The following is a 24,685-nucleotide window of genomic DNA, read 5'->3' as shown; positions in this document are numbered from 1 at the left end:
TATTGGGTTCTGTTTTGGTGTTTCTTCCATCTTCTTTGCTTTGAATTCTCCAACCGAAAACTCTGATCAAGCTGGCAGACTCGCAGACAGAGGCAGCTCTGTGCATTTCCCAAATATCTCTGCAAGGGGGCTTAGCCACGTAAGGGCCCTCAGTAGTGTCGCCCTACTCCTCTTTCTGTTCCTCTCTGCAGACGTTTGGGGAAAGAAAGCTCGGTCATGCCGAGAGCAATGGTTTCCCCGGTAGCTCCAATCTGCCTGATCTAGTGCAGCAAAGCCACTCGCCCGCCGAGGGCCCTGGGCGGCAGTCTAGTGCGCTGGACCTGGACTCTGTGGCTGAAGTAGGTGACGGACGAGCCTGTTAGAGCCACCCTGCACTCCAACCCTCAGATTTCTAACCCGACACATCTAATCCATTCCCATTCAAATCTAATGCACTGTAGATTGACTTCATTTAATCACATTGCTTTTCTTTATGTTTATTGATTTGTTCCTTTTTTTTTTTTTTGTTTGCTCTTATTTTAAGCTTCTTTTTTTAAAACATTCAAACATGTAGGACAGTGGCCTGTTAATTAGATGTTGTTTCTCTTTGCCCCATTTTTTCTTCTTGCGAAGTGACCCAATTTTGTGGTCTGACTGCAAATAAAAATGTTTTTTTAATCAGTATTTTGCTTATTTTTCAGTGAAAATTTCCTTTTAATAAAGATTCATTTATTTTGTGGGTGGAATATTTTAAATGTTAAAGTTTCAGGGTCATTATGAGTGCAGTTTAGTTGTGCTTGAAGATATTAATCAGCATCATGAACTTTTGGATTATTGCATGTAAACTATATATGATTTACCGTTGTTACAACAGGAAGTACATGTTACATGCATAATAAAGGTAAATGACATATTTTTAAGTGTTAAAGATCTAAATTGACAAGTTGAAATGACCACCCAGCACATATGGAAATTAATTCCTGCCAATTTTATAAATCAATCAAATAAACATTGGAAATTAAAAAGAAAATCAGATGAACAATTTCATTATAAAACACTGTTCACAAAATATCTGCCAAAATTGTTATTAATGTTCACGCTATAATAGTGACACAATTCAAATTTAAATGTTTAAGTTTTGCTTTTATTAACACTTATTTCAGTTTTCATTTTCAATTTCAACCTTCAACCTGTATGCAAAGCCTATGCAAATGAGTGGGAGGGGCTTATTCAAGTGACATCAAGTGTTTTCAGAGCCTGTGGGCAGAAGCACCGTTTTGATGGATAGCGTGAGTTACTAATGTACGGTTGAAGTCAGAATTATTAGCCCCCCTGTTTATTATTAGCCCTATTTCTGTTTATTGGAGAAAAGATTTTTTTTCAACACATTTTTAAACATAACAGTTTTAATAACTCGTCTCTAATCACTGATTTATTTTATCTTTGCCATGATGACAGTAAATAATTTTTGACTAGATATTTTTCAGGACACTTCTATACAGCTTAAAGTGACATTTAAAGGCTTAACTAGTTAATTAGTTTAATTAGGCAGGTTAGGGTAATCAGACAAGCTATTGTATAATGATGATTTGTTCTGTAGACTATCGGGGAAAAAATTGCTTAAAAAGACTAATAGTTTTGTCCTTAAAATGGTTTTTAAAAAATTAAAAACTGCCTTTATTCTAGCTGAAATAAAACAAATAAGACTTTCCCCAGAAGAAAAAAATATTATCAGACATACTGTGATAATTTCCTTGCTCTGGTAAACATCATTTGGGAAATATTTAAAAAGAAGAAAAAAATTCAAAGGGGGGGGCAAATAATTCTGACTTTAACTGTATATATAACAAGTAAAGTGGCAAAAACTGTTAGTAAGCTCTTACGTGAAGCAGTTGCTGCATTTATACAACAAGAGGAACAGAGGACAGGATAACCAACCATCAAACGTTCATCCCACAGCAGGAGTCGTAGACTTCTAAAAAACTGTGCAGCGTAACTGCGGTAGGCCTTGTGATGAATTTTTATAGGATATTGTATTAGTTCTTGTGACGTTAAAAACTTGTTAGTACTAAAATCTTTGAAAGACATCTAAATTAGTGTGATAAAGTCGGTTTTAACGTTTGATATTAGCCATACATTTGCACTCGCAATTTTAGGGATCATCTGCGAATCAAGAGACGAAATACAGTGAAAATAAAATGTTAAATCAGCAACTTCATTTTATTTATCGATTTGACAGGGACGATGTGTTGTAACAGTGAAAATGAAAATCAAATCATTTTATTTCATTTTTAATTTTGACAGATATTTTGCAAACAGTGTTTTATAATGAAATTGTTAATCTTTTTTTTTTTTTATGTATCATTTATTTAAAATGGGCAGAAATTCGAAAATTTGACTAATTGAAATGACCACCCAGCACCAGAGCATTAATTACATTTTGGATCAATGTGCGGTTACTGAATGAAAGAGTTATGCTGGGTCACATCAAATGCAGAGTTAAGTATTTTTCCCATTAAATTATATACAAAGTCAGTTCAAACACACGGATAGAAGTGAATTATTGCCATACAAGTGACACAGAATTTATTGTACTCAAGTTAAAAAATTGTGTGTGGGGAAAATCATCTCATTCTTAAAGTAGATCAAGTGACATGGTGCTCTGCGTTTGCTGTGAACTCAGCATTGCTTTCTTTAATAACTGAAAATAATACAGACCCATACAAAACAAATATCTATTTATTCTTTCAATATTTTACTGGAAAACAAGATGAAATACTGATTTGAGAAAAGGCTATTGCTGTGCTTGCTTTTTCTACTAACATGTAACAACAGAAGTACTACTCGCAAACAAAACCGTTGCATATTAGTTCAGAAAAGAAACTGCAGTCCGCCGTTGGACATGAGACATTACATGGATGCTTGTTTCTCATAATTTGATTCTCCATTTTGTCAGTTTGGGATGGGAAAAGCCTCCTTTACTCCTTTTGTGGACCCTCGAGTGTATCAGACGTCCCCGACAGAAGATGATGAGGACAACCCTGCCTCAGGTGAATAACACACTTCCTATAACTCAGGTAGAGCCAATGCCAACTTTTTTGAGAGGGTGCTCGCTGCAGAGCCATTTGAGAAGAGGTGAGCTCCAGAGAGGGGGAGCATGAGCTGTCGCTCCTCCTTCTGTAAGCTGTTTTAATGCGTACACCAACCCCACCTCTAACCCTACCCCCAGTGACATCACTCGTAGAAGAAGTGCAAAAAAGGTGGAGCTCAAGCTTAAGCTCCCCCTCTCTGGAGCTCACCTCTCCTCAAATGGCTCTGCAGCGAGCACCACTTGACTTTTTTTTCTGCTTATAAATGACAGAATGGGCCACTGAATTGTTTGTTGGTGACTACAGGGTGTTAAAGTCTATGAATCCTTCTCCAAATCCTACTGGAAATAATGAGCTTCTGGGTTTTTTGGGGGGGGTCGTGCAGCTCTTTTCGCAGATGAGCTCCTGCGGCAGGAGCAGGAACAGGAACAAGCTCGACTGAACGAAGCTCGGAAGATTTCTGTTGTTAATGTCAATCCCACTAATATCCGGCCACACAGCGACACGCCAGAAATCCGCAAGTACAAGAAGCGCTTCAACTCTGAAATCCTGTGTGCGGCACTCTGGGGTGAGTCCGAACTGATGGTTTAAAGACATTATTTCTGACTTTATATTTAAGAACTGTTTTTAATGTTTTTATTTTATGTCAGGATAGTTGAAGATTTTGTCAGATTAGATAATAAGATTTTGTCGTTAATTAACTTGCCTTTAGGCCATCCAATATAAATTTCAGCAGTAAAAAGAAATCTATTTATCGACGCATCACAATTTTTTCTTACTATTCTAAATCGATTCTCAAATGTTAAGAATTAATTCTGTGTACAAATTAGATCACAAGGATGCAAGCTTGCATAGGTGTGAGTTAGAATCAGAAAAAAAAAGTTATGGTGTGTATGGTACTGTTTTCACGATATTGGAATTCCGGTTTCAATTGGTACTGAAATTTAAAAAACATCTATTTCCTGCTAACATTTAAGTGCTGTTGAGCGCGTTCTTAAAAACAGCTGAATGGCTATTGTGTATACATGCTCAACAGAAATGAATGTGATTGGCCGTCAAGTTTACCAGTTGAATGCTTTTCACCGCTGTTTACCGACTGCAAACACAAATACAGGAACACTGAATCATTTCAAAGCCGCGTAGATCAGTTGGTCTATCAGCGGATCGCTCATATGTCAGCACATAGACAGACCTGTTGATTGACGTGACTTTTTCAGTGTTTTTGTACCTGTGTTTGCATTTGGTGAACTGGTGACCTTTACGGCCAATCAGTCATTTCTGTTGAGCATGTAAACACAATAGCCAATCAGCTCTTAGTGTGTCCTCAACAGTGCTCAAATGTTAGTAGGAAATCGACAATTTTAAAATTTGAGAACCAGTTGGTCTCAAAAGTCCAGCACTAGTTGACAGGTGCATGGTGCTGAATTTGCTTCATTTTGACAAACATAGATGAACTTTAAAATATTAAAGATGTGGCAGGGTGGCTTCAATCTGTTGTATGAATGGATACTGATTACATAGATACAGTATCATATGTTACCATTATCGGCAAGCTAAGTGGAAGCTCGCAGCTTGTGTTCTGCAATTGTGGACCTACTGCACAGTGTTGCAAACCGTATGAAGCATTGCATTGAGGAAAGTGTGGAAAGCGCAACTCGCTCCACGTACTATGCCGCGTCTATATGTAATAATGTAATTAGGAACTTGAGCAAGTAAAAGACGTGATATGTGAATGTCTAATACAGCTACCAAGTAAGGGTACACAATGAACCCTTTTGACATTTCCGGGTTTCTTAGTAGCGGAAGTCATCATAGTTGGGTAAACTGAATGGAAGAGTACAAGAAATCTTTGTTTTTACAATCTTATTTGCTCAAATAACAAAAGAAACTCCATGCTGGTGTTATCAAGACTTTCAGAAAAAGGAATAATATTGTGAGACTAATAAGGTTACACAGAATGGAGAATAACCTCTGTCCTGCTCATACACTCTGCATTACAATCGCCTCACGCAAGAGGTAAATCGAGTTTTTTGTAATTTGATGCAAAGATGACATAATACATACATACATGAAAATAATTAAATGTTTAAACATTTTTTAGAATTTCAAAATATTAAAAACCTCCAAGGATTTATAATTCCAATGACAATAAAACCCGCCATAACATTCTTATAACAAGAATCCATTGGCAGTGGAAATGCAAACCTGATCAGGGTGACTTAATCTGAATCGTACTGTTAATTTCTTGCACTAAACAAGTAATGAAGCAAAATTAATTTAATAGATTCAAGTCAACAGCTACCAACTCTCAATTCAAGAGTCAAAAAAATATGTATTGGCTAAACAAAATTAATAATGAAATGACCACTCTGTGTAGGAAACCACATTTTGGCACGTAAATGACTGCAGAATTAATGGCAAATGTAAATTTTTTGGGTGTACTGTTCTTTTAATGTCTGTATTATAAAGCATGTGTAATTTTTTCTGTATTTGTTTACTATAGGAGTGAACCTCCTGGTAGGAACAGAAAATGGCCTCATGTTACTCGATCGCAGCGGTCAAGGCAAAGTCTACAATCTAATCAACCGCAGGCGATTTCAACAGATGGATGTTCTGGAGGGTCTCAATGTCCTGGTCACCATTTCAGGTGGGACAACTCTCCGGTTTGATTATTTTGTTCCTTATCTATTCCTAATGAGAGGTACTTACTACTACTCGTTTTTTGTCACAGGCAAGAAGAATAAACTGAGGGTGTATTATCTATCATGGCTCAGAAACAGAATACTTCACAATGATCCTGAGGTGGAAAAGAAACAAGGATGGATCACTGTTGGTGATCTGGAGGGTTGCGTTCATTATAAAGTCGGTAGGTGGTTTGGTCAATTTGGCAAAATACTTGTCTTAAATCTCAAATAACTACAAAAGAAGTATTAAAAATATTTAAAGACTAATTGGTTTGTCCAATAGTAAAAAAGTAAAAATTATAAATAAAATATTATATTAAATAAAATAAAATCATGTTATCATCTGCTATTCACCTTATTCTCAGCTGACGAGTGGGCGCTGCCATTTGAATCTTTTTGTCTCGCGACTTCCGGTCACATTCACTTCCATTCATTTTTTGATGTAACAACTGCTCGTTACGCTGCTTGATGTTGCAATTTAATATTTTCTTATTATATTATGCTACTTGGTCTGTGTAGTCATGCAAACATTTGTTTGTTGAGTAAGTAGTGTGGCCATTTTCTGCCGTTTATTATTCCTAGTCATTTCTCCCATAGGCGACTGAATCGGTAGTTCTAAGACAATCGCGAAAACAGGCGCACTTCCGCATTTTAGAATAAGGTCAATAGACAAAATAGTTTTGTCTGCTTTATTTTTTGTTTTGTTTTGTAGCTGCCATTTGATTTGTCTGTGCATTGTTCATTTTGTCTATTTATTGTTTTTTCTACTGTTCATTCAATTGTTTTTGTCATTTATTCGGTTTGTATTGTCATTTGATTGTTCACAATCTTTCTTATGCTTTATAATTTTCAAAGAATTTTTGTTTGTTCTTTTATTTTATTTTGTTTTTTTTATAGTAGTTTGCTCTGCCATTTGTTCTGTTTGTCTGTGGTTTGTTTGCATTTTCTCTCGTTCCTTCTCATAGAAGGTCATTAAATCCTAATAATATTTCCTGATGTATTTGTCATTTAACAGTCAAATACGAGAGGATTAAGTTCTTGGTGATTGCATTGAAGAACGCAGTGGAGATTTACGCCTGGGCTCCCAAACCCTACCACAAATTCATGGCTTTCAAGGTGAGCCAGATTTCTGGTCCTTTGAGAACGAGCATCTGTGCAATCGTTTTAAATTAACTCCATTAGTTAAATAAAAAATAGTAGCTATTCAAAGGTGCTGGGTGTATGTTTTTGACTCTTTTAAACCATAAAAGTACCATAATATGTTTGCAGATATTTATCCAATTATATTCCAGCACTTTGGATTGCCTTGATGAAAAACTGTGTATTTCATTTCAGTCTTGAAGGCTGCCTCAATGTATATGACTGCAGCCTAAAATGCGACCTCCGCAAGAACGAAGCAGCCACTGACAGGAGACGCAGATTATTTTGCAAACAATACAAATTATAAATGTAAACATTAGCTTGGAGGTTTACAGTGTAATGCTATGTCCACACCAAACGTGGAGTACAGTGTCACTTGCTCTAGTTTACTCACGTTTGTTTGTTTGTTTTTCATCTCAAGGTAAAGTTGAATTATTTGAAGACTTAGTTGCGTATTTCACTTCATTTGCCCTGCCTGGTAGAAATTCACCCATGTTTGCATCGACTTAGTACATAATAATACTACTAATAATAAGTTTTTATAGAACCTCTAATCAGAAAAACGTTGGGACCATATAGAAAACACAAGGAAAAAAGTAGAGATTTCCAAGTTTACTTTGACTTGTATTTCATTGCAGACAATATGAACACAAAATATATTATGTTTTGTCCGATTAACTTAAATATACAACCTTTCCTGTTATTCGGACCTGCAACACATTTCAAACAAAGTTGGGACAGGAGCAGTTTAGGGCTAATAATCAGGTAAATTGGTTAAATAATGATGTGATTTGAAACGGGTGATGTCAACAGCTGATTGTAATTATGATTGTACAAAAGTAGCATCCAAGAAAGGAGCAAAGATGGCAGAGGATCGCCAGTTTGCTAACAAATACGCGAGAAAATTATTGAAATGTTTAAAAATTCAGTTTCTCAAAGGAAGGACGGATGACTTTCCTAACCTTTTCTGATTTGTGGTTGTATTTCCAGTGCTCAAGGATGCTTTTACAACAAAATAGGAGAACAGGAAACAAAACCGTAAATGGGTAGAGAATATGGCAGACTAATAATGCATAAAAGGGACAAGAGAAGAAATACCAAATAAAAAAAAAACAAGTAGAAACAACATAATCTACTTGCGTGAATACTTAATTTTGCTTTTAGTTCACTCCTGTTGGTGTTGTCAATCTGGCAACCTGTGTGCATGTCCATCTGTGGAGGAAAAAAATCCAGTGTTTTGTATTAGAGTGTTGTATTGGGGTTTAGAGAACACAGAACATTATCCTTCATTAAACCATCCCATTTCAGTTCACCAGTGTTTTTTTAATCATATTTTTATTCCTCTGTTTCTCCAAAGTCTTTCACGGACCTTCAGCACAAGCCTTTGCTGGTGGATTTGACGGTGGAGGAGGGTCAAAGGTTGAAGGTCATCTACGGCTCCAGTGTTGGTTTTCATGTGATAGATGTGGACTCGGGGAATCCGTATGACATCTACATCCCATCCCACGTAAGTGCTGAGCGGGAGGCTGCTCTCCCCTCCTTACCCTGATTCCAGGGGACTTTAAATAGGACGACTGCTCCCCGGGGACACCGGCATGCACTGTAGTGTTGATGTCTGTATCACATATGTGTCTTTTAATTACTGACAGGGTCCAAATTTAACACTCGCACCAGATGCAAGTGAACAAAATGAAAGAAACAGATTGGATGAAAGAAATAAAATCTTTCCAGTTGGCTGGTGTTTGTTTAGAGAATGAAAAACAATGAATAGGTTATTTATGTGTAATGCATGCTCTGACTTAAATTTGACCCATTTTAGAGAAAAATTTTAGCTTTTTTATTATTATTGAAGCTTGTTTTTTTACAGAATTTAAAAAAATGAATCTACAAGTTCTTGCAATTCTGACTACTTTTACCACGCTTATATTTTCTCAGTATTTTTAGCTAACAATTACAGTTCTGACTTTCTCATAATTGCAAGTTAATATCTTTTCTCACCATTACAATGCAACATTCTTTCCTCCAGTTATAAGAAATGAAATGAATCAGAAATGTAGGGATGCAACGATTATAGATTTCGGGTATATGATTATAGTCTGAGAAATAAGCACGGTCATCGCGATTATTATGCGTTCATTAATTTCGAGTTCTTCTAGTTTAATACTACTAGTTTAGAAAATCACACGAAAACTCCTCATTTTTTAAAGTGTCATTTATTGCTACTCCGTAACTAAATACTGAGCAGCCCGCAGGTGCAGCATCAAATCAAGGCTGATTTAGAGGCCGATCACACCGAACATGCTTTTTGCGTTAAGAGGTGCCTTTTTTTGAATGATTTACTAACGGCCGAGAGTGTTGTGCTTGCTGCTTATGCGCCCTGCATGCCTCGCGTTTTTAACCTCCTGCTGCACCTCGCGTTTTTGCCCTTGCGCGCCGTGCGGTTTGAAAAAAGTCAACTCTGAGCGGAAGAAAGCATGTTACATCAGTCGTGTCTATTTCATTCTCCAATCCAATAAAAGCAGAGGCGGGGTTTCCGTTGATGTGCCTGCAGTGTTTGTGTTGTCAAGACAGCTATAGAGACTTTTGCAGATGGAGATTTTTGGTTTGCTGTTTTGGGTTTTCTGGTGCTGTATGACTCACAAATCTTGAACATCACAATTTTATTACAATTAAAAAGTATATTAATATCAACAGCAACACTCTCGCACAATACCCAGCTGATTCAGTCATCGCCTAGCAACATGAAAAGTGCACCGCACTTCTTTTTTTTTCTTTTTTCTTGTCAACAAAAAAGGTAGTGAGGTACGCCTCGCATTTTTGGAATGGAAAATGGCTTCCTGTGTGATCGGTCCCTTATACTTTTGCGTTGAGTGATTGGCGTGACCCACGGCAACTGCGTTGCGCTGAGACGTGCATTTACTACAAGTAGCTAAAACTCAGTCATTCAGAGGCGGGAACCGGACGACATGGAACAACATTAATCATAAGGTCAACACAAAACAACAGTTTCTATCTTGAGCTACTTCGCGCAACTCAACAGTTGTGAACAATCGCTACATTGGGCTCGCAGCTCTCAGTGGCGCCCACGCTCGTCATCGATACCAAGCTGACCAATCACAAAGTTTGCGCTATGTGTCATTGCGTTGTGTAGTTTTTGTTTTTTAAGAGGTACTGCGAAGGCTATGCAACCGCGCAAAGGCTGCGCCAGACCATACGCATATGCTTTTAAACCTTTTTACAGCATGCTGTGGAAAAAGGTGATTCGTCATCTTCAATAGCCCCTTTCACACACTGATACCGGTAAATATCCGGAAAATTTCTGGAACGACTTAACTGGTAAATTCAAAAAAGTGCTGTTCACACAGGCGAGGACGTTATGGGATTTTTTCCGGAAAAGAGCAAGGTTCTGAAATCATTAACCAGAAAAGAGCTTTAAACAGCTGCGCTTATATTTGTAAACATCTGAACACATTACAAACTCTTTGGATGGATGAGTATTGTGAGCAACTTCGATGAAAATATAAGGAGGAAGACTTTCGCATGTCGAGATGTACATTATATGTGTGTGTGCTGGCGCTCACCGATTGCTTCACGTGCACATGTGTCATGCAACTGAAGGAAGCAGAGATTGAAAGTAAACAAACAGCGGTTTATCATTTCATAAATTTTTTTTAAACAGTCGTCATTAAGAAGGAAAACTGAAACGTTATCTGACTAACATCTAGCAGCTAAATGTGTCTGGAAATATATTCACAGGCTTTTATTCTCATAAACCGCATTAATCGCGAGTGTTCGAATTGGCTAAAGTAGATGCGTTTTAGACGTGAACGTGCTCTTTCCGGCAATCTTCCTTCTGTGTTCACACAGCGTAGCATTCCAGCAAATAATGTTACAACTTCTCAGTCCGGAAAATAGCCAGAACAAATTTACCGGTATTTTCAAAAAGAGCCTGTACACACATACAGACCTGTATGTGTGAAAGGGGCTAGTGCCACCCTGGTCATTCTTTGTGAACACAAAAGAATCCCTAACTGCTGAGTTCAGGTGCTTTTTCAGACGAAACAGAGTTAAGGCTGATTTATACTTCTGCGTCAAGCGCAGGTGTAAACTCTGGCGCAGCCTTCTTAGGACACAAAGGAACATAAACACCTTCGTTCTTCGTTATGTTCCTTGACTCAGAGAAACATAAACACCTCACTGTCAGCTAGCGTTTTGGAAGTGTTATTGCAGAGCAACACAAACAGCGTGCAGCAGTATAAATGCACGACTACGCGAAGGCAGGCAGCTTCGGTCACGCCAAACGCTCGCTTAGGTGTAGAAGCTTAGAACTTTTTAAACTAGTGCAGAGTTGTTGAAACTTTAGCTGCAGCTGTTACGTTCTGTGCAAGAGAAACGTGGTGTTGAAGCCTTTACGATTAGTTATTCGTGACGAATTAAAACACTGCTAGTTGTGAAATCAGCTAATCGTTGCATCCCTAGTCAGAAGCTAACTTGCAATTATTATTTTTCATTAGAACTTTGAGGTATTTGGTTTGGCTTATGAATACAAATGAATAGCCAGAGATCCTTTAAAATAGAATTACTAATCATATGAAATTCAGAATTGTGAAGGAAGTTTATATTTTGCAATTCTGACTACAAATAATGCATTATCATGTTAGGTTTTATACAATTATAAAAAAAAGTAAGACTAAAATATATATGCAAATTAGAACATGATGGGTTTAAAAAGGCAAGTTTAACACCAGCTCATCTTGTACATGATCATCTTACAATGTGCTACTTGTCACAAATGTTACAAAGAAACAGCTGAGTCATATACGAAATTATACATTAATATAATAATACAAGTAGAAACAATCTGAAATTGCTAGTAAGCATCACTTACTGTACAAAGGAGTGCGCTAAATTTAATTTAATTTAATATTATTTACCTTCTTTTTTTATGCTGTATATCATTACTGCAAAGTACATGTTCTCAAAGTAACCCTGAAATCGCCACGTTTGGCGGCCAGTTAATTTTGGACCCTGATTTTTTTTCATACAGCTAAAAGCAAGCGCGTATGAATGTTCTGTGTGCAGATTGAATGTTCATAAATCAGCAGATTTCATGACATCCCCAGTTTCTAACATGATCGTAGAAACACAAATCCCGACAAAACCAAACACCAACACAAATCAAAGCGGTTCTAGCCGGGGGCGCATTTTATGTTGAAGCAGAGGGAAGGAGTCTCGATTGTTGCAGCAGTTTCTCAAAGGGAGAAGCACGAGACACATGGCCGGCCCGGGGAGGGGGGAGAGCGTCACCTAGTGGGGGGATTGTTTTGCACTTTCGGCTCGTTTTCTGTCACCCCAAGGCTCATCTGCGCCCAACCCTCCCTTCCCAGATTCAGGGCAGTGTTACCCCTCACGCCATTGTGGTGCTTCCCAAGACCGACGGCATGGAGATGCTTCTGTGTTATGAAGATGAGGGAGTCTATGTGAACACATACGGCAGAATCACTAAAGACGTGGTGCTCCAGTGGGGAGAGATGCCCACCTCTGTTGGTAGGTTTTGGTTGTTTATTTCACACAAAACGCTCCTGTTCTCCTTCTAGAGCCCTAATCTGTGCGATCTGTCGTCCCTTACACCCCTCAGTCTCACTCAGTCCTTGCACACTAACACACACCCACACACATCCACACACACACACGCATGTCTTTGTCCACTATTCTTTCTTAACTGACCCTTTTCTGCCTTATGCTAACCCGGCTCGGTTAGGCTAAACCCTGACTCACACAGTGCAATGTTTGTTTGTCTGTATGTGTAGCACATCGTGTTTATCGTTGTCGTCACACTTTTAACCAATTATATGAACGTCTGTTGTTAATAATCACTTAATTTCAATTGGTTTCAGAGCAAAAGCATGAGAAATGTTACTGTTTGGCTTTGATTGCAGTTTTGTTTCATGTCGAATCTCACAGAAATATCAGATTCACATTAAAACTAGTTTAAAACAAGAGTTCGTTGTGCATGAAGAAAATTGAGTGTATGAAAATGGGAAATATGTATTTAGCTGTGATTGAAACAATTATACTCTTCTCTTCATTTTAGGGTGAAATGTAACTCGCTTTTTTGAGATATAAAATTGTGGTATTTGCTATATTTTAAAATGTAAATATTTCAAAATTGTCTGTATTTAATTTAATTGAATAGATTTAGATGTTAAAAATGATTAGTCGTTTTAACTGATTTTGAAGTTGACAACCCTTTTTCTGTATGTAAATGAGGGAAAAAACGTTTGTCTTAAATTCGCTATGCCCAAAAACCCGGCTCCCAAAATAAAAAAAATCTATTTCTTTTTCTTTTTGATATCAGTGTTCAGTATAACCCATTTTAATAAGATTAACTAAAAGCTAGAATTTCCCATAAAGTATACTTAAATGGACAGAAACCCTACAGAAAAATAATTTAGCCCATTTTAACCATTTTGGTATTCCTGTGAGAATGTATTGTCAAAGTACACTTGATTTTCTTCTTGTAAAATATATTTAATTTGTAATTTTGTGATGAAATATTAATTGATTTAATTAGATTTAAAGGGATAGTTCACCCAAAATGTCATCTAAGATGTAAGTGCCTTTCTTCAGTAGAAGATTTTAGCTGAATCTGTGGTTCTTGGTGATTCTTATAAGAGCAGTCAATGGTTACATTTTTTTTTTTAGATTTAAAATAAATGCATACCAACAAATACAAATCCATAAAAATGTCTACTAGTGTCAGCGCCAGTAAGCTAGGAGTTAAGTTAAGTTCTTAAGAACTTAAGTTCGATTCCCGGCTTGAGGTCCTTTGCTTATCATTCCCCTATTTCTGCTCCCCACATTTACTCTCTGTAAATCTCCACTGTCCTATCAATAAAGGTGAAAACCCCTAAAAAAAGATAAGAAATAAAAAATGTTTGTGACACACTGATGCCTTGTGAAGCGAAACAAGCAGTCTGGGTAAGAAATGTAAAAAAACTGTACAAAAGCACGCACATCTCTCCTAATTGGGTGCTCAGCCAAAACCGCAAAAAGTGCAAATTAAATGTAAATCAAAGGCGGCAACACCAAGGCTCCAAAAATGCAAATTTATTAAATTAAAAAGGCTGACACAAAGCGTGGGTAAGAAATGTAACAATATTTACAATCCACAGCCTGCTTAAAGCAACAGAAAGCTTGCATTTGACTAAACTTGCGCAAGATCAGTGTTGCCAGATTGGGCAGTTTCCTGCATAATTGGGCGGTTTTGTAATTGATTGTGCAGTTAAAAAATGGCAAAGGTGGGTTGACAATTTGGTTGGTTTTGAAACATAAATTTTATATGCAAGTTAAAAACATAAACCTGTGTTCCGACTCCATTCAGTTAGTTGTGACCAGTGCATAGCGCAAACCGCGCGATTCCACCCACAAGAATAAGTGAAGGAAAGTTGTATCAACATCTGACTCCCCGAACAAAGCCAACTCCTCTTCGCGTGCACACGCATCACGCAGTCCCTGCAGTTAAGCTCACAGCGGTTTATCATAACACTTATCGATACATCTTTTTTCCCGCAATTGACCGCAAGAATAAACATAGAAGCATTGTCTGCTTGACAAGCAGCACCTATATTATGTTAAGAGTTTAAAATGCCAAATGGGACGAATGTATACACTATTTCAAAAGTAAAACTTTCTCTAAAAGGTAGTGTAATCTACACAACATTAAGTGCAGGTTGTGGGTGAGGGGAAGCAGAATCCAGTTATGTTGTAGTTCTGTGTAACTACTGGTGTTGGTTGGTGTATGGTTAATTTTGACAAAGTAACTAGGTAAGTCAAAGTAATATTAATCTAATATTTTGGGCATTTTTAGTGTGCGTTTGGGTGGGTTTTTGACAGCTTTTGGGCTGGAAAAAGTCAGCTATATATGGCAACACTGTGCAAGACTTGCATGCATTTGACCAGGCTTTGGCTGTGTTGAATTTTTTATCCAGACCAATCGTTTTATTTAAGACATCAGTGTGTTGCCAGAACACATGACTATTGATTTGGATTTGTTTGTATGCGTTTATTTTTGTATCTAAAATCCTGTAACCATTGACTGCCATTATAAAAAAAAAAGCATTATGGACCACAGATTCTTCTTTAAAATTCTGCTGAAGAAAGAATAGCACCTACATCTTGACTGATATGTGGGCGAGTACATTTTCATTTTTATCCAAACTATCTCTTTAAGCAAAACTTGAACATTTTCCTATCCAACATTAACATTTTTTGCCAGCACATCCATTTCTATGCGAGTTATTCTTGTCTATTTTAGATGTAAATATGAATGTTTTGAACTCTTGCTTTACTATGACCATATACTGCCATGTGCCTCCAAATTAATTTGCAGCTTCAACATTTGTTTGTATCCGTGTTTTCATGTCTCATGTGTGAAGAATGTTAATGTTTCGGTTTATCTGGCTGTCTTTTGTCATTTGTCGGCTGATACTGAGGGTTCAGATGTAGACCAGCAGCCACCCGCTGCCTCACTTCAACCAATTCATAAAATTTAGAGTAACTGTATTCAACTCTTCAGTGATTCTGCATTCATAATTCGTGTATTTTCTACACAAAGGAAGCCAAAACGACCAGACTGTATTGATCTTTTTTGAGAGATTTCCACAAAAGCCCTTTTAGCCACAGGGAGTTGGAGGCTAGTTCCTTTTTGCCATCAGTTTCTACGTAAAAGTGCAGTAATATCTGATGTAATGATCTGTGATGCTCAGAAACTGCTGCAATAATGACCTCCTGATGATGTGGGGTGGCTTTGGCAGGCTTGTTTTCTAGGGCTGGGCATAAAAATCCAAGTTTTCAATCAATCTTTTTTTTTTAATTGTTGTTGTTGTTATGGTCAATGTGTATTTCTCAAAGGTTTTGTCTTTTTCCTCCCTTATTTTATATTCCAGGAGTTTTCAAATTGTGTGTGAGCACATCAGTGGAAGCATGGTAGAGCTGGGCAGCATTACTTTTCTATATCCGCTTGTTAAGTCGTGATGTATGGAACACCGTTTCCGGGTCCAAGCCACTACTCATTTGAATTGAGAAAATATTCATTCATGACCACTTTTTAGTAGGGGTGTCACTATTTATGCTCAATTTCGATTATCAAATCAAAAAATAGAATCGTCGATGCTGCCACGCCCCCATGTCACGTCAGCTTGTGTTGTAAAGCGGGGGAAAAAAAAACAGGCTTGTTGAAGTGCTTGTTAAACTGCAGGAGCAGAAGCAGGAGACCCGTCGACAGAACTTAAACCCTCTCCTCTTTCAATAAAGTTGCCGGTGTGTAAGCATTTCGGATTTCCAGTGAGTTATGTTGACAACGTTCGTGTTGTCGACAAAAAAAAACACAGTTTTGCTAGCTCTGCTATGTACGTATTACGTACGGTTCGTCCGATAGACAACACCGGCATTGCGATCCTCCGCCCGCCCCCGTTGCAAATCCGCTCGCGAAAAGTGCACACTCAGGCCCTGTTTACACTGTCTTTGTTTTTAAATGGCATTTTAGAACGACAACGATTTGACATGCACAGTGGCGTGTAGCATTTCTGAGCAGCCCTCCTTCCTCACTACCTCTGAAAACGCACATCACGTGACCACACACACACACACACACAGTGACACAGACGTACACACACAGCCATGGGCTCGAGACAGCGGGTTCAGGCAGTCAGAGGATTAGTAGACTGCTTCAATCTTTCACTCACTTGTACTTAGTAATTTTAGCACCTCAGATACTGTTGGCTGGTTCCTGTTGTTGTGCGTCTTTACCGACGCCATTATAACGACACAGATCACTGCCTATTCACGAGTCCCGCAGAAAAAGTGATTGACAGGTGGTAATTATGTGTGTATCTTGCCTTTATTCATTTACTGTATGATTTGTTTATGGGTAAAACAAAGACCATGCAGGTCAGGTAGTTTAAACGGTAGGCTACAAATAATTAATTGGTCATTAATTAATTATTCATAATCGAAAATTGAATCGAATCGTGCCTTTAGAATGGAAAATGTAATCGAATCGAGGATTTGTAGGATCGTGACACCCTTACTTTTTAGTCATATCACACAATAAAGTTAGTTTTATATAAAATCATAGTGTACACAACAGTCTCTGGACTTCACAGACATCAATATTTTAACAAATTAATCACTTTTTGGTGGCGAAGCAGTGGCGCAGTAGGTAGTGCTGTCGCCTCACAGCAAGAAGGTCGCTGGTTCGAACCTCGGGTCAGTTGGCGTTTCTGTGTGGAGTTTGCATGTTCTCCCTGCGTTCGCGTGGGTTTCCTCCGGGTGCTCCCGTTTCCCCCACAGTCCAAAGACATGCGGTACAGGTGAATTGGGTAGGCTAAATTGTCCGCAGTGTATGAGTGTTTGTGTGAATGTGTGTGTGGATGTTTCCCAGAGATGGGTTGTGGCTGGAAGGGCATCCGCAGCGTAAAAACTTGCTGGATAAGTTGGCGGTTCATATTGCTGTGGCGACCCCGGATCAATAGAGGAAATAAGCCGACAAGAAAATGAATGAATAATCACTTTCTGGCCATCTGATATTAGGCATGGATATATATTGCAATCGTGATTTTCAAAAGTATTACATTGCTTTGTAAGCGTTTATTACTACCATTTGTTGATTCTCCCCATACAGTTTGATAGAGCGCTTGGATCCAGAAGCTGCTTCGCGTGACGTCACACTTAACAAGCAGATTAGAAAAATAAAGAAACATGGATGAATGCGAAAAAGAGTATGTTTGAGTCATTAAGGAAAGTGACTAAGGTGATGGAGCTCAGTTGACTACACTTTTTTTGACTCATGGCCAATTCGATGGTCAAATGTACACTTATGTGTCGAAATGCCCATCCTGCTGGGTTTTATGTAAACAATCAGTTATAGCATGATGTCTTAAAGAGCAGCCTAATAAAAAATCCCTGGTTATGAGGTCAATCAAAGACCCAAACAACAATGGAATATTTCATAGTCTCATGAATAAATGTAGAAATATACACATACACACACACACACACACACACACACACACACACACACACAGTTGAAGTCCAAATTATTGATTCTCCTGTAAATATAATTTTTTAAATATTTATTTTTATAATTATTTTATATTTCCCTAATGATGTTTAAAAGAGCAAAGAATTTTTTACAGTATTTCTTAAAATATTTTTTCTTCTGGAGAAAGTCTTATTTGTTTTATTTCGGTTGGAATAAAAAGCGCTTTAAAATTTTTAAAAACAATTTTAAGCTCAATATACTTAGCCCCCTTAAGCAATAGCTGTGTCCTAAATGGGACACTATGTATGTGCACTTATGCACTATGTACTTTACCAAAGTACCAAATAATACCTGCCGATAATATAACCACATTCCCCATCATGAGGCGCTATATTCACTCGTAGAAGAATTTTGGTTTCACAATCCAAAATCAATAATGTAATCCAACATGAGCGCCTGAAAGCTCCGTCCCTTTTGCTTTGTGAGCAATGATGAGGCCGTTGAGTGTGTGAAGTGTTCAACCTTACAGACTTCATTTTACCAGTTGAATAAGTGCATCATCCGAGTATTTAAAGTGCTCTTATCCTATTTAGAGTTTTCAGTGTTAACGCACTACTTACACTATTTATACTACAAAATGGCGTAGAATAGTGCATAAGTATGCAATTTGGGACGCGCCTTATTACCCTAACTCAATTAACTTAATTAACCTAGTTAAGCCTTTAAATTGCACTTTAAGCTAAATGCTAGTATCTTAAATAAAAAATATCTAGAAAATTAATATGTATTGTCATCATGAAAAAGATAAAAGAAATTAGTTATTATAACTTTTAAGTTTAGAAATGTGTTGAAACAAATCTTTCCATTAAACAGAATTTAAGGAAAAAAAGGGTTGATAATTCTTATTTCAACTGTACAGTCTAGGGCAAAATTATTCATACCCCTGGCAAATAATTTTGGACATGCCACTTTTTTGTTTAAAGTCAAAAGTTAAGATGTATATATAAATATATATATATATATATATATATATATATATATATATATATATATATATATATATAAAAATTTTAAGCTTTTGTCTTTAAACAAAAAAGTGGCATTTCCAAAATTATTCATACTCTTTGGAATCTGTCACAGTCCATGGGAAAATCTAAAATTCTATACCATTCCAAATAGTCCAAGTTGATCTCAAGCATCCTAATTACTGGAACAGCTGTTTTAATCAACTCAACAGTTGACAAACAGAAGCACTTTGCAGGTTTTTTTTTTTTTTTTTTTACTGTTTGTGGACAGTCATGGCTAAAGTGGCCTTTCCACTGCACACGACAAGCAATGGACGAAAGTCATTCATTTTCAATGGAGAGTAGTCCAAGAGCTGCGTAGTTCCAATCATCTCCGTATGTGGAAAATTTAGATCCGAATTGAGCTGCGGATATGCTGAAATACTTGAACTCCTGCGACTAGGCCATATGCGACCGGCCGACCGGATGTGATGCATTCCAGTGCTGTCCAAGCAGGTCCGTGTACGCGAGATGAGAAATGGTAAATAAAAAAATAAAAATATCTATACTAAATAAAACTTTTATATTCATAAATGAGTAATAGAAAATATTATTCTCCCCTTTATTCTCTCCCATGGTGCACGACAAAACAGAATATTCTGTACGACTGCCACAAGGGGGCGTATTCTGACAGTCATGTCCGAATGTTGTGTGCAGTGGAAAGACTGCTTGAGACAAAGGAGCTCAGTGAGGACCTGTGAGCTACGAGACCATATCTAAATGTTTTGAAGTTCCAGTGGCTACAGTGCAAAGTATTATTAAAAAATACAAGACATTCTGCACTGTGAAAAATCTCAGCGGGCGTGTTCAATATTTCACATTATGACTACTTCTTCCATGCATCTGAAGCACATGCATGTGTACAACATTCACTTAATCTAATTAAGAATGTAATGGAATAGGGGGATAGTGAATGAGAATCAAATCGAATCACACACCTGAATGGAAACCCAGCCCTATTGTTGACACTGAATGTGCAGGAATGAGGTTTTAATGTATTTTGGAGCTCTCCTGTCACTTCTTTCTCTTGTGTTTTTGTGTGTGTGTTCACTACTGTGTGTCCTGCAGCCTATATCCACTCCAACCAGATCATGGGCTGGGGAGAGAAAGCCATTGAGATCCGCTCCGTGGAAACGGGACACCTCGACGGAGTTTTCATGCACAAGCGAGCACAGCGACTGAAGTTCCTGTCTGAGAGAAATGATAAAGTATGTCAGCAGGATTGTTGTTTTGTTTGCCCCTATTTTATTAATCCTTTAAAAATGCATCATAATGTAATTTCTATTTTATTATTTTAATTTTTTTGTGTGTGTGTTTTTATTTTTAAGTGTTTGATGCAACAGTCCTTATATGACATTATGGAAAAATGTCTCATTTCATTGTTTGTTATATAAAGTTAATAATTGTTATACAAATGTTTATTTTTCAGTATAATGAAAACTACAAGTTTTTTATATTTGTATATAAAGTTTTAATACAAAATATATATTTTTTATATTTTAATCTTTTTATTTAAGTTTTTATTTGAATTTTTATCAAATTTTAGTTTTATCATTTTTATATAACATTTGTGTCGATTTAAATGTTCATTTATTTAATGTAGTTTAAGTTTAATTAGCTCACCATTTACTCATACTCTGATGTTTTAAAGGTGCTGTATGTACATTTTTGACTCTTCTAAAACATAAAAATACAATAATATGTTTGCAGATATTTAAAAACCATGCTAAGTGACAATCTTGTTTATCTGAAAAACTTTTAGCCAGTCATATTTCTGCACCTGGGTTGCCTTGATGGAAAACAGCATATTACATTCAATCAGTCAGGAAGGCTCTCAAAGCATGCATCCGTGACTGAAATGCAACCTCTGGTGAACCGTAACAGCCTCTGAAATGAGACGCAGATTCAGTTACACATGGGGTTAATAATTAGCAAATAATATAAATATTATGAACTTAAATATTAGGTGAGCAGATTACATTGTAACTTAACCACGTGTCCTAACAACACACTACGTGACGAGTTTTGCAGTGATAAGCAATTTGGCTGTTTCCACCAGACGAAACACGACAGAAATTTAAATACAGCCATTCACAATATTGTACTCACTGCTGTCCAACAAAAGGGTAAAGTTTATGATACAATTAATATATATTAAACCTCTTTAACATGATTATATGTACATGGTGAATCACTGATGTGTGTTGGCTTGCACTGAGTCAGTTCTAAAGTTCAGATTCAAAGAGTTTTTTACATTCAAGATCTGAGGTGAAATATCTGCTGCGGCTTTCAGTAGTATGGCAATAAATATAATGTAAAATGGCATTCAAACTCGCATTATTAGCATTTAACACTAAATAAAAAGCACATGATGTGTATTTGAGGTAAACATTGTCATTTGTTGTTCAGCTGCAAAAAATAGAAGCTGCTTCTAAAGGTTTTGGTTAGAACAAATCCTCCTTTTAATATTGTAAATATTCCTTCCGTTGCTTTTAGTTAAAACAGTTTAAATCAGCCTTTAGGCTTGATAGTCAGGCACACTCACATCAATATGGAAACCTGCGCTTGCATGTGTTTTGATTCAGGAGTGCAATACCTAATTCAGCCACTGGGTGTCAAACCTACATACTGCACCTTTAAGAATTTCTTTCTTCTGTTAAACAAAAAACAAGAAATTCTAAAAAAAAATATTGAAAAAAAACAGCCGATGTCCATATGGGAAAAACATTCTTCAGTGCTGAACAGAAGAACTAATATTAATTTATTAGAATATTTATTTAATATATTTAAGGATCAATAGTGGTCAGTGCTTCCCACACATAGTCCTTACTTAAGCAGGCCGCCTAGGTATATTAACGAAAGTCAAAGTATATGTAATTACACTTTTTTTTATTATTATTGTCCTTTTACCCTTTTTTTGTATCCGCCCAAAATAAACAAACATTCGGGATCTAATAAGAAGTGGAAAATCTTCTCTGCTTTACCAGTTTTATACTGCTTGTTCTGTGTGCATGAGAACTGTTAACACTCGCGTGCTCTCCAGACCCGCAAACTTTGTGTCCGGCCCGGGTTTCTAAATCTAAAATGTCCAGGATTTGGTTTTGCTTTGGTTTTCGAAGCTGTGGTTAATTTTAAGTGCACAGCCATGTAAATAATGAATTCTTTCATCTAAATGACTCAGAAACGCTTTACTAAATACTCTGCAAGGACAAAATCACATCTAAATTGGCTGCAGAATAATTGTACACCATTGGAAATGGGTTTAACTCATTTGTCTTATTTAAAAATCTGCACATTTTATTCTTGTAATTATTATGGTTTTTAGAGATTTTTTCAGATTTTATTCCTTTTCCTGTCATTTATTTCTCATATGCTGTATATTTTATTAATTTGATGGTGAATATATAATACATATTTTATACATTTAAAATGCTTTGGCAATACTGTACAAAATGTCATGCCAATAAAGCAACCTGAACTTGAATGAGAGATAGAGGGAAGCAGATTTGACCTGTCAGTGGGTGCACATGGCTGCTGAATAGCATAAAAGAGAATTTTTTATATTATTTCAACAGTCTTTTTTTTTTACTTTAAACCATTAAAAAGAAAAAGTTTAACACAGATAATAGTAAAAATTGTGTTAAAAATCAAATTTAGTTTTGTTTTTTCACATATAGTTATCTATTTATGTGCTGTGGGTTTCAATCCGGCTAACACCGCAAGTAAACTTCAAACCTGTGGGAAGCACTGATGGTTGCTTCAAATAAATTTTTGCACACAGTCACATTTTCTGTTCTTTTGCATGAATAATAGTCAAAATAATCATGTGTCCTCCATCTGGCCTCTTGTTTCTGCACAGGTGTTCTTTGCCTCGGTTCGATCAGGAGGCAGCAGCCAAGTTTTCTTCATGACCTTGAACAGAAACTCCATGATGAATTGGTAATTCATCTCCACCCTCCCCTGCATTGTGTCTGTGGACCTTTTCTACTTTATTGAAAAGTGTGGAAAAAAAGGAAAGACAGAAAAAATCCAGGCGCACTGGATAATCCATCAGATGGCAAAAAAAGACCCAAACTTTTGCTGGAAAGAGTCAAAGAATAACCCCAAATGAACAACACACGGGGGCGTCAGAGGAAAACAACCGGTTTTTATGACTCTTTCATTAACATACGTGGGGTTCTGATGTTTTTTTTGTCCTTGCAAATATGTATCTAGATTCTTCTGGAGGTGAAGACTGGAAATAAGACATAAGTGTGGAAACCAAACCCACAGAGTAGAGTGAATATTTGTACTGTTAAGACACTTTTTGACACAATAATATCACGGTTGTGCTGAACGTCAGTGAACCTCCCTTTGCGGGATGAATCCATCGAGCCTGGTTTGTGTGATCGACCCTTTTTCTTTTTTATGTTTCGACTTGGAATGCACACGGATGTTTGTGTCTTGTGGATATCGGTCTAACGTGTGAAATCGAAACTAATAATTAAGACTTGCATTGGAGCAGACACACTTCGGGCTGTCCACAGAATGCCTTAAATATGAATTCGCAAAGCTGCTCGTTTTATTTTTTAAGTCCATTATATATTGACGTTGATGCAAATTTCTGGAAGGAACAGAAAATGCTCATTATTTTTGGGACGGAAATGCCTGCTGATATGGACGAATAATGGAAATGATTCTGAATATTCATACTGTGCATTCCTAGTTTTATGCCAAAGCTCTATAGTATTCACATCACATTTGAAGCCTGTGATTTGGCACCGTTTTCCTTGAATGTGCTGCAGATCCAAACGTTTCTTCCATTGTCAGTTCATGGATATAATGCATATGTGGGAGAATTTACTATATGGCTCATCCTAAAATCAAAATTATTCTCGTATAATACCCCTCAATCCTACATGATCCCCTTCCCACACAAAAACAGATGATTAGCTTACTGTCTGAGCTGCTCTTTTACATCAAATAAATGGTGACCAGATACTTGTAAGCCTCAAAACATACCATTAAAATAGACTTTTGTTTCTGAAGACATTTTTTTTCTTAGGAACCGAAATGCAAGTCTTAATTCGCCAAATAATCCTGCTCTTTTCACATGTATTGCTTGAAAAAGAACAGCCTATACATTTTAATGAAAAATTAACCACTATTTTTACAGTTTCTTCAATCACACAAAAAAAAGATATTTAGATGTCTTTTTAAAAGGAATAGCTTTGATAAATCAACAAAATCCAGCTTGACACTTGGCTTTAGCACCTACTATAAGGAAATAAACCGACTGGATATTTAGACATGACAACAAATTGTCCTCATGGAGTGTGAAACCGATTTGACCCTTTTAACATCACAGCGCTACGAAATGTTCTGAATATTTCAACCGATCGCTAAATACTACAGAGCTTTGTATTGAAACATAAAAAAGTACACTGAGATTCTGTTGCGAGTTGCTGAGTACTATGAGTGTGTGTGTGTGAATAAATGATCAAATGTAATGATTTCCACCTACAATACAAAAAAAAGGTGTAGATATGTTATCATTGACATACCAGCAATCTCGAATTGTTTTCATATCAGGAGCAGCAAACCTCCACATGTCATTAGGATATAAGAACGTGCTGCGGTTTTTGTATTTTTAAGTATGTTTTCTCATGACTTTCTGCAAAGTGCAATAAAGGCCAAGGGAACAGA

At 36.9% G+C, this 24,685-nt stretch overlaps 1 protein-coding gene across 17 annotated transcripts in view; it reads left to right on the top strand.

The window, feature by feature from the left end:
• The window catches only part of tnikb (TRAF2 and NCK interacting kinase b), a 145,296-nt gene extending 120,611 nt beyond the window's left edge, over window positions 1–24,685 (top strand). For 4 of the 17 annotated variants that reach the window (XM_005162780.6, XM_068217077.2, XM_005162779.6 and 1 more), the window contains 10 exons: window positions 192–338; window positions 2,936–3,029; window positions 3,454–3,636; window positions 5,572–5,715; window positions 5,800–5,934; window positions 6,768–6,868; window positions 8,250–8,399; window positions 12,280–12,439; window positions 20,069–20,208; window positions 22,860–24,685. In XM_005162780.6, coding sequence (XP_005162837.1) covers window positions 192–338; window positions 2,936–3,029; window positions 3,454–3,636; window positions 5,572–5,715; window positions 5,800–5,934; window positions 6,768–6,868; window positions 8,250–8,399; window positions 12,280–12,439; window positions 20,069–20,208; window positions 22,860–22,943 — 1,338 coding nt within the window. In that variant the 3' untranslated portion in view covers window positions 22,944–24,685. 17 annotated transcript variants of the gene reach the window in all.

This window comes from Danio rerio, chromosome 24, assembly GCF_049306965.1.
Source record: "Danio rerio strain Tuebingen ecotype United States chromosome 24, GRCz12tu, whole genome shotgun sequence".
Lineage (NCBI taxonomy): Eukaryota > Metazoa > Chordata > Actinopteri > Cypriniformes > Danionidae > Danio > Danio rerio.
The sequence above is the reverse complement of the archived record's forward strand: the minus strand, read 5'-3'. Positions and strand labels throughout refer to the sequence as shown.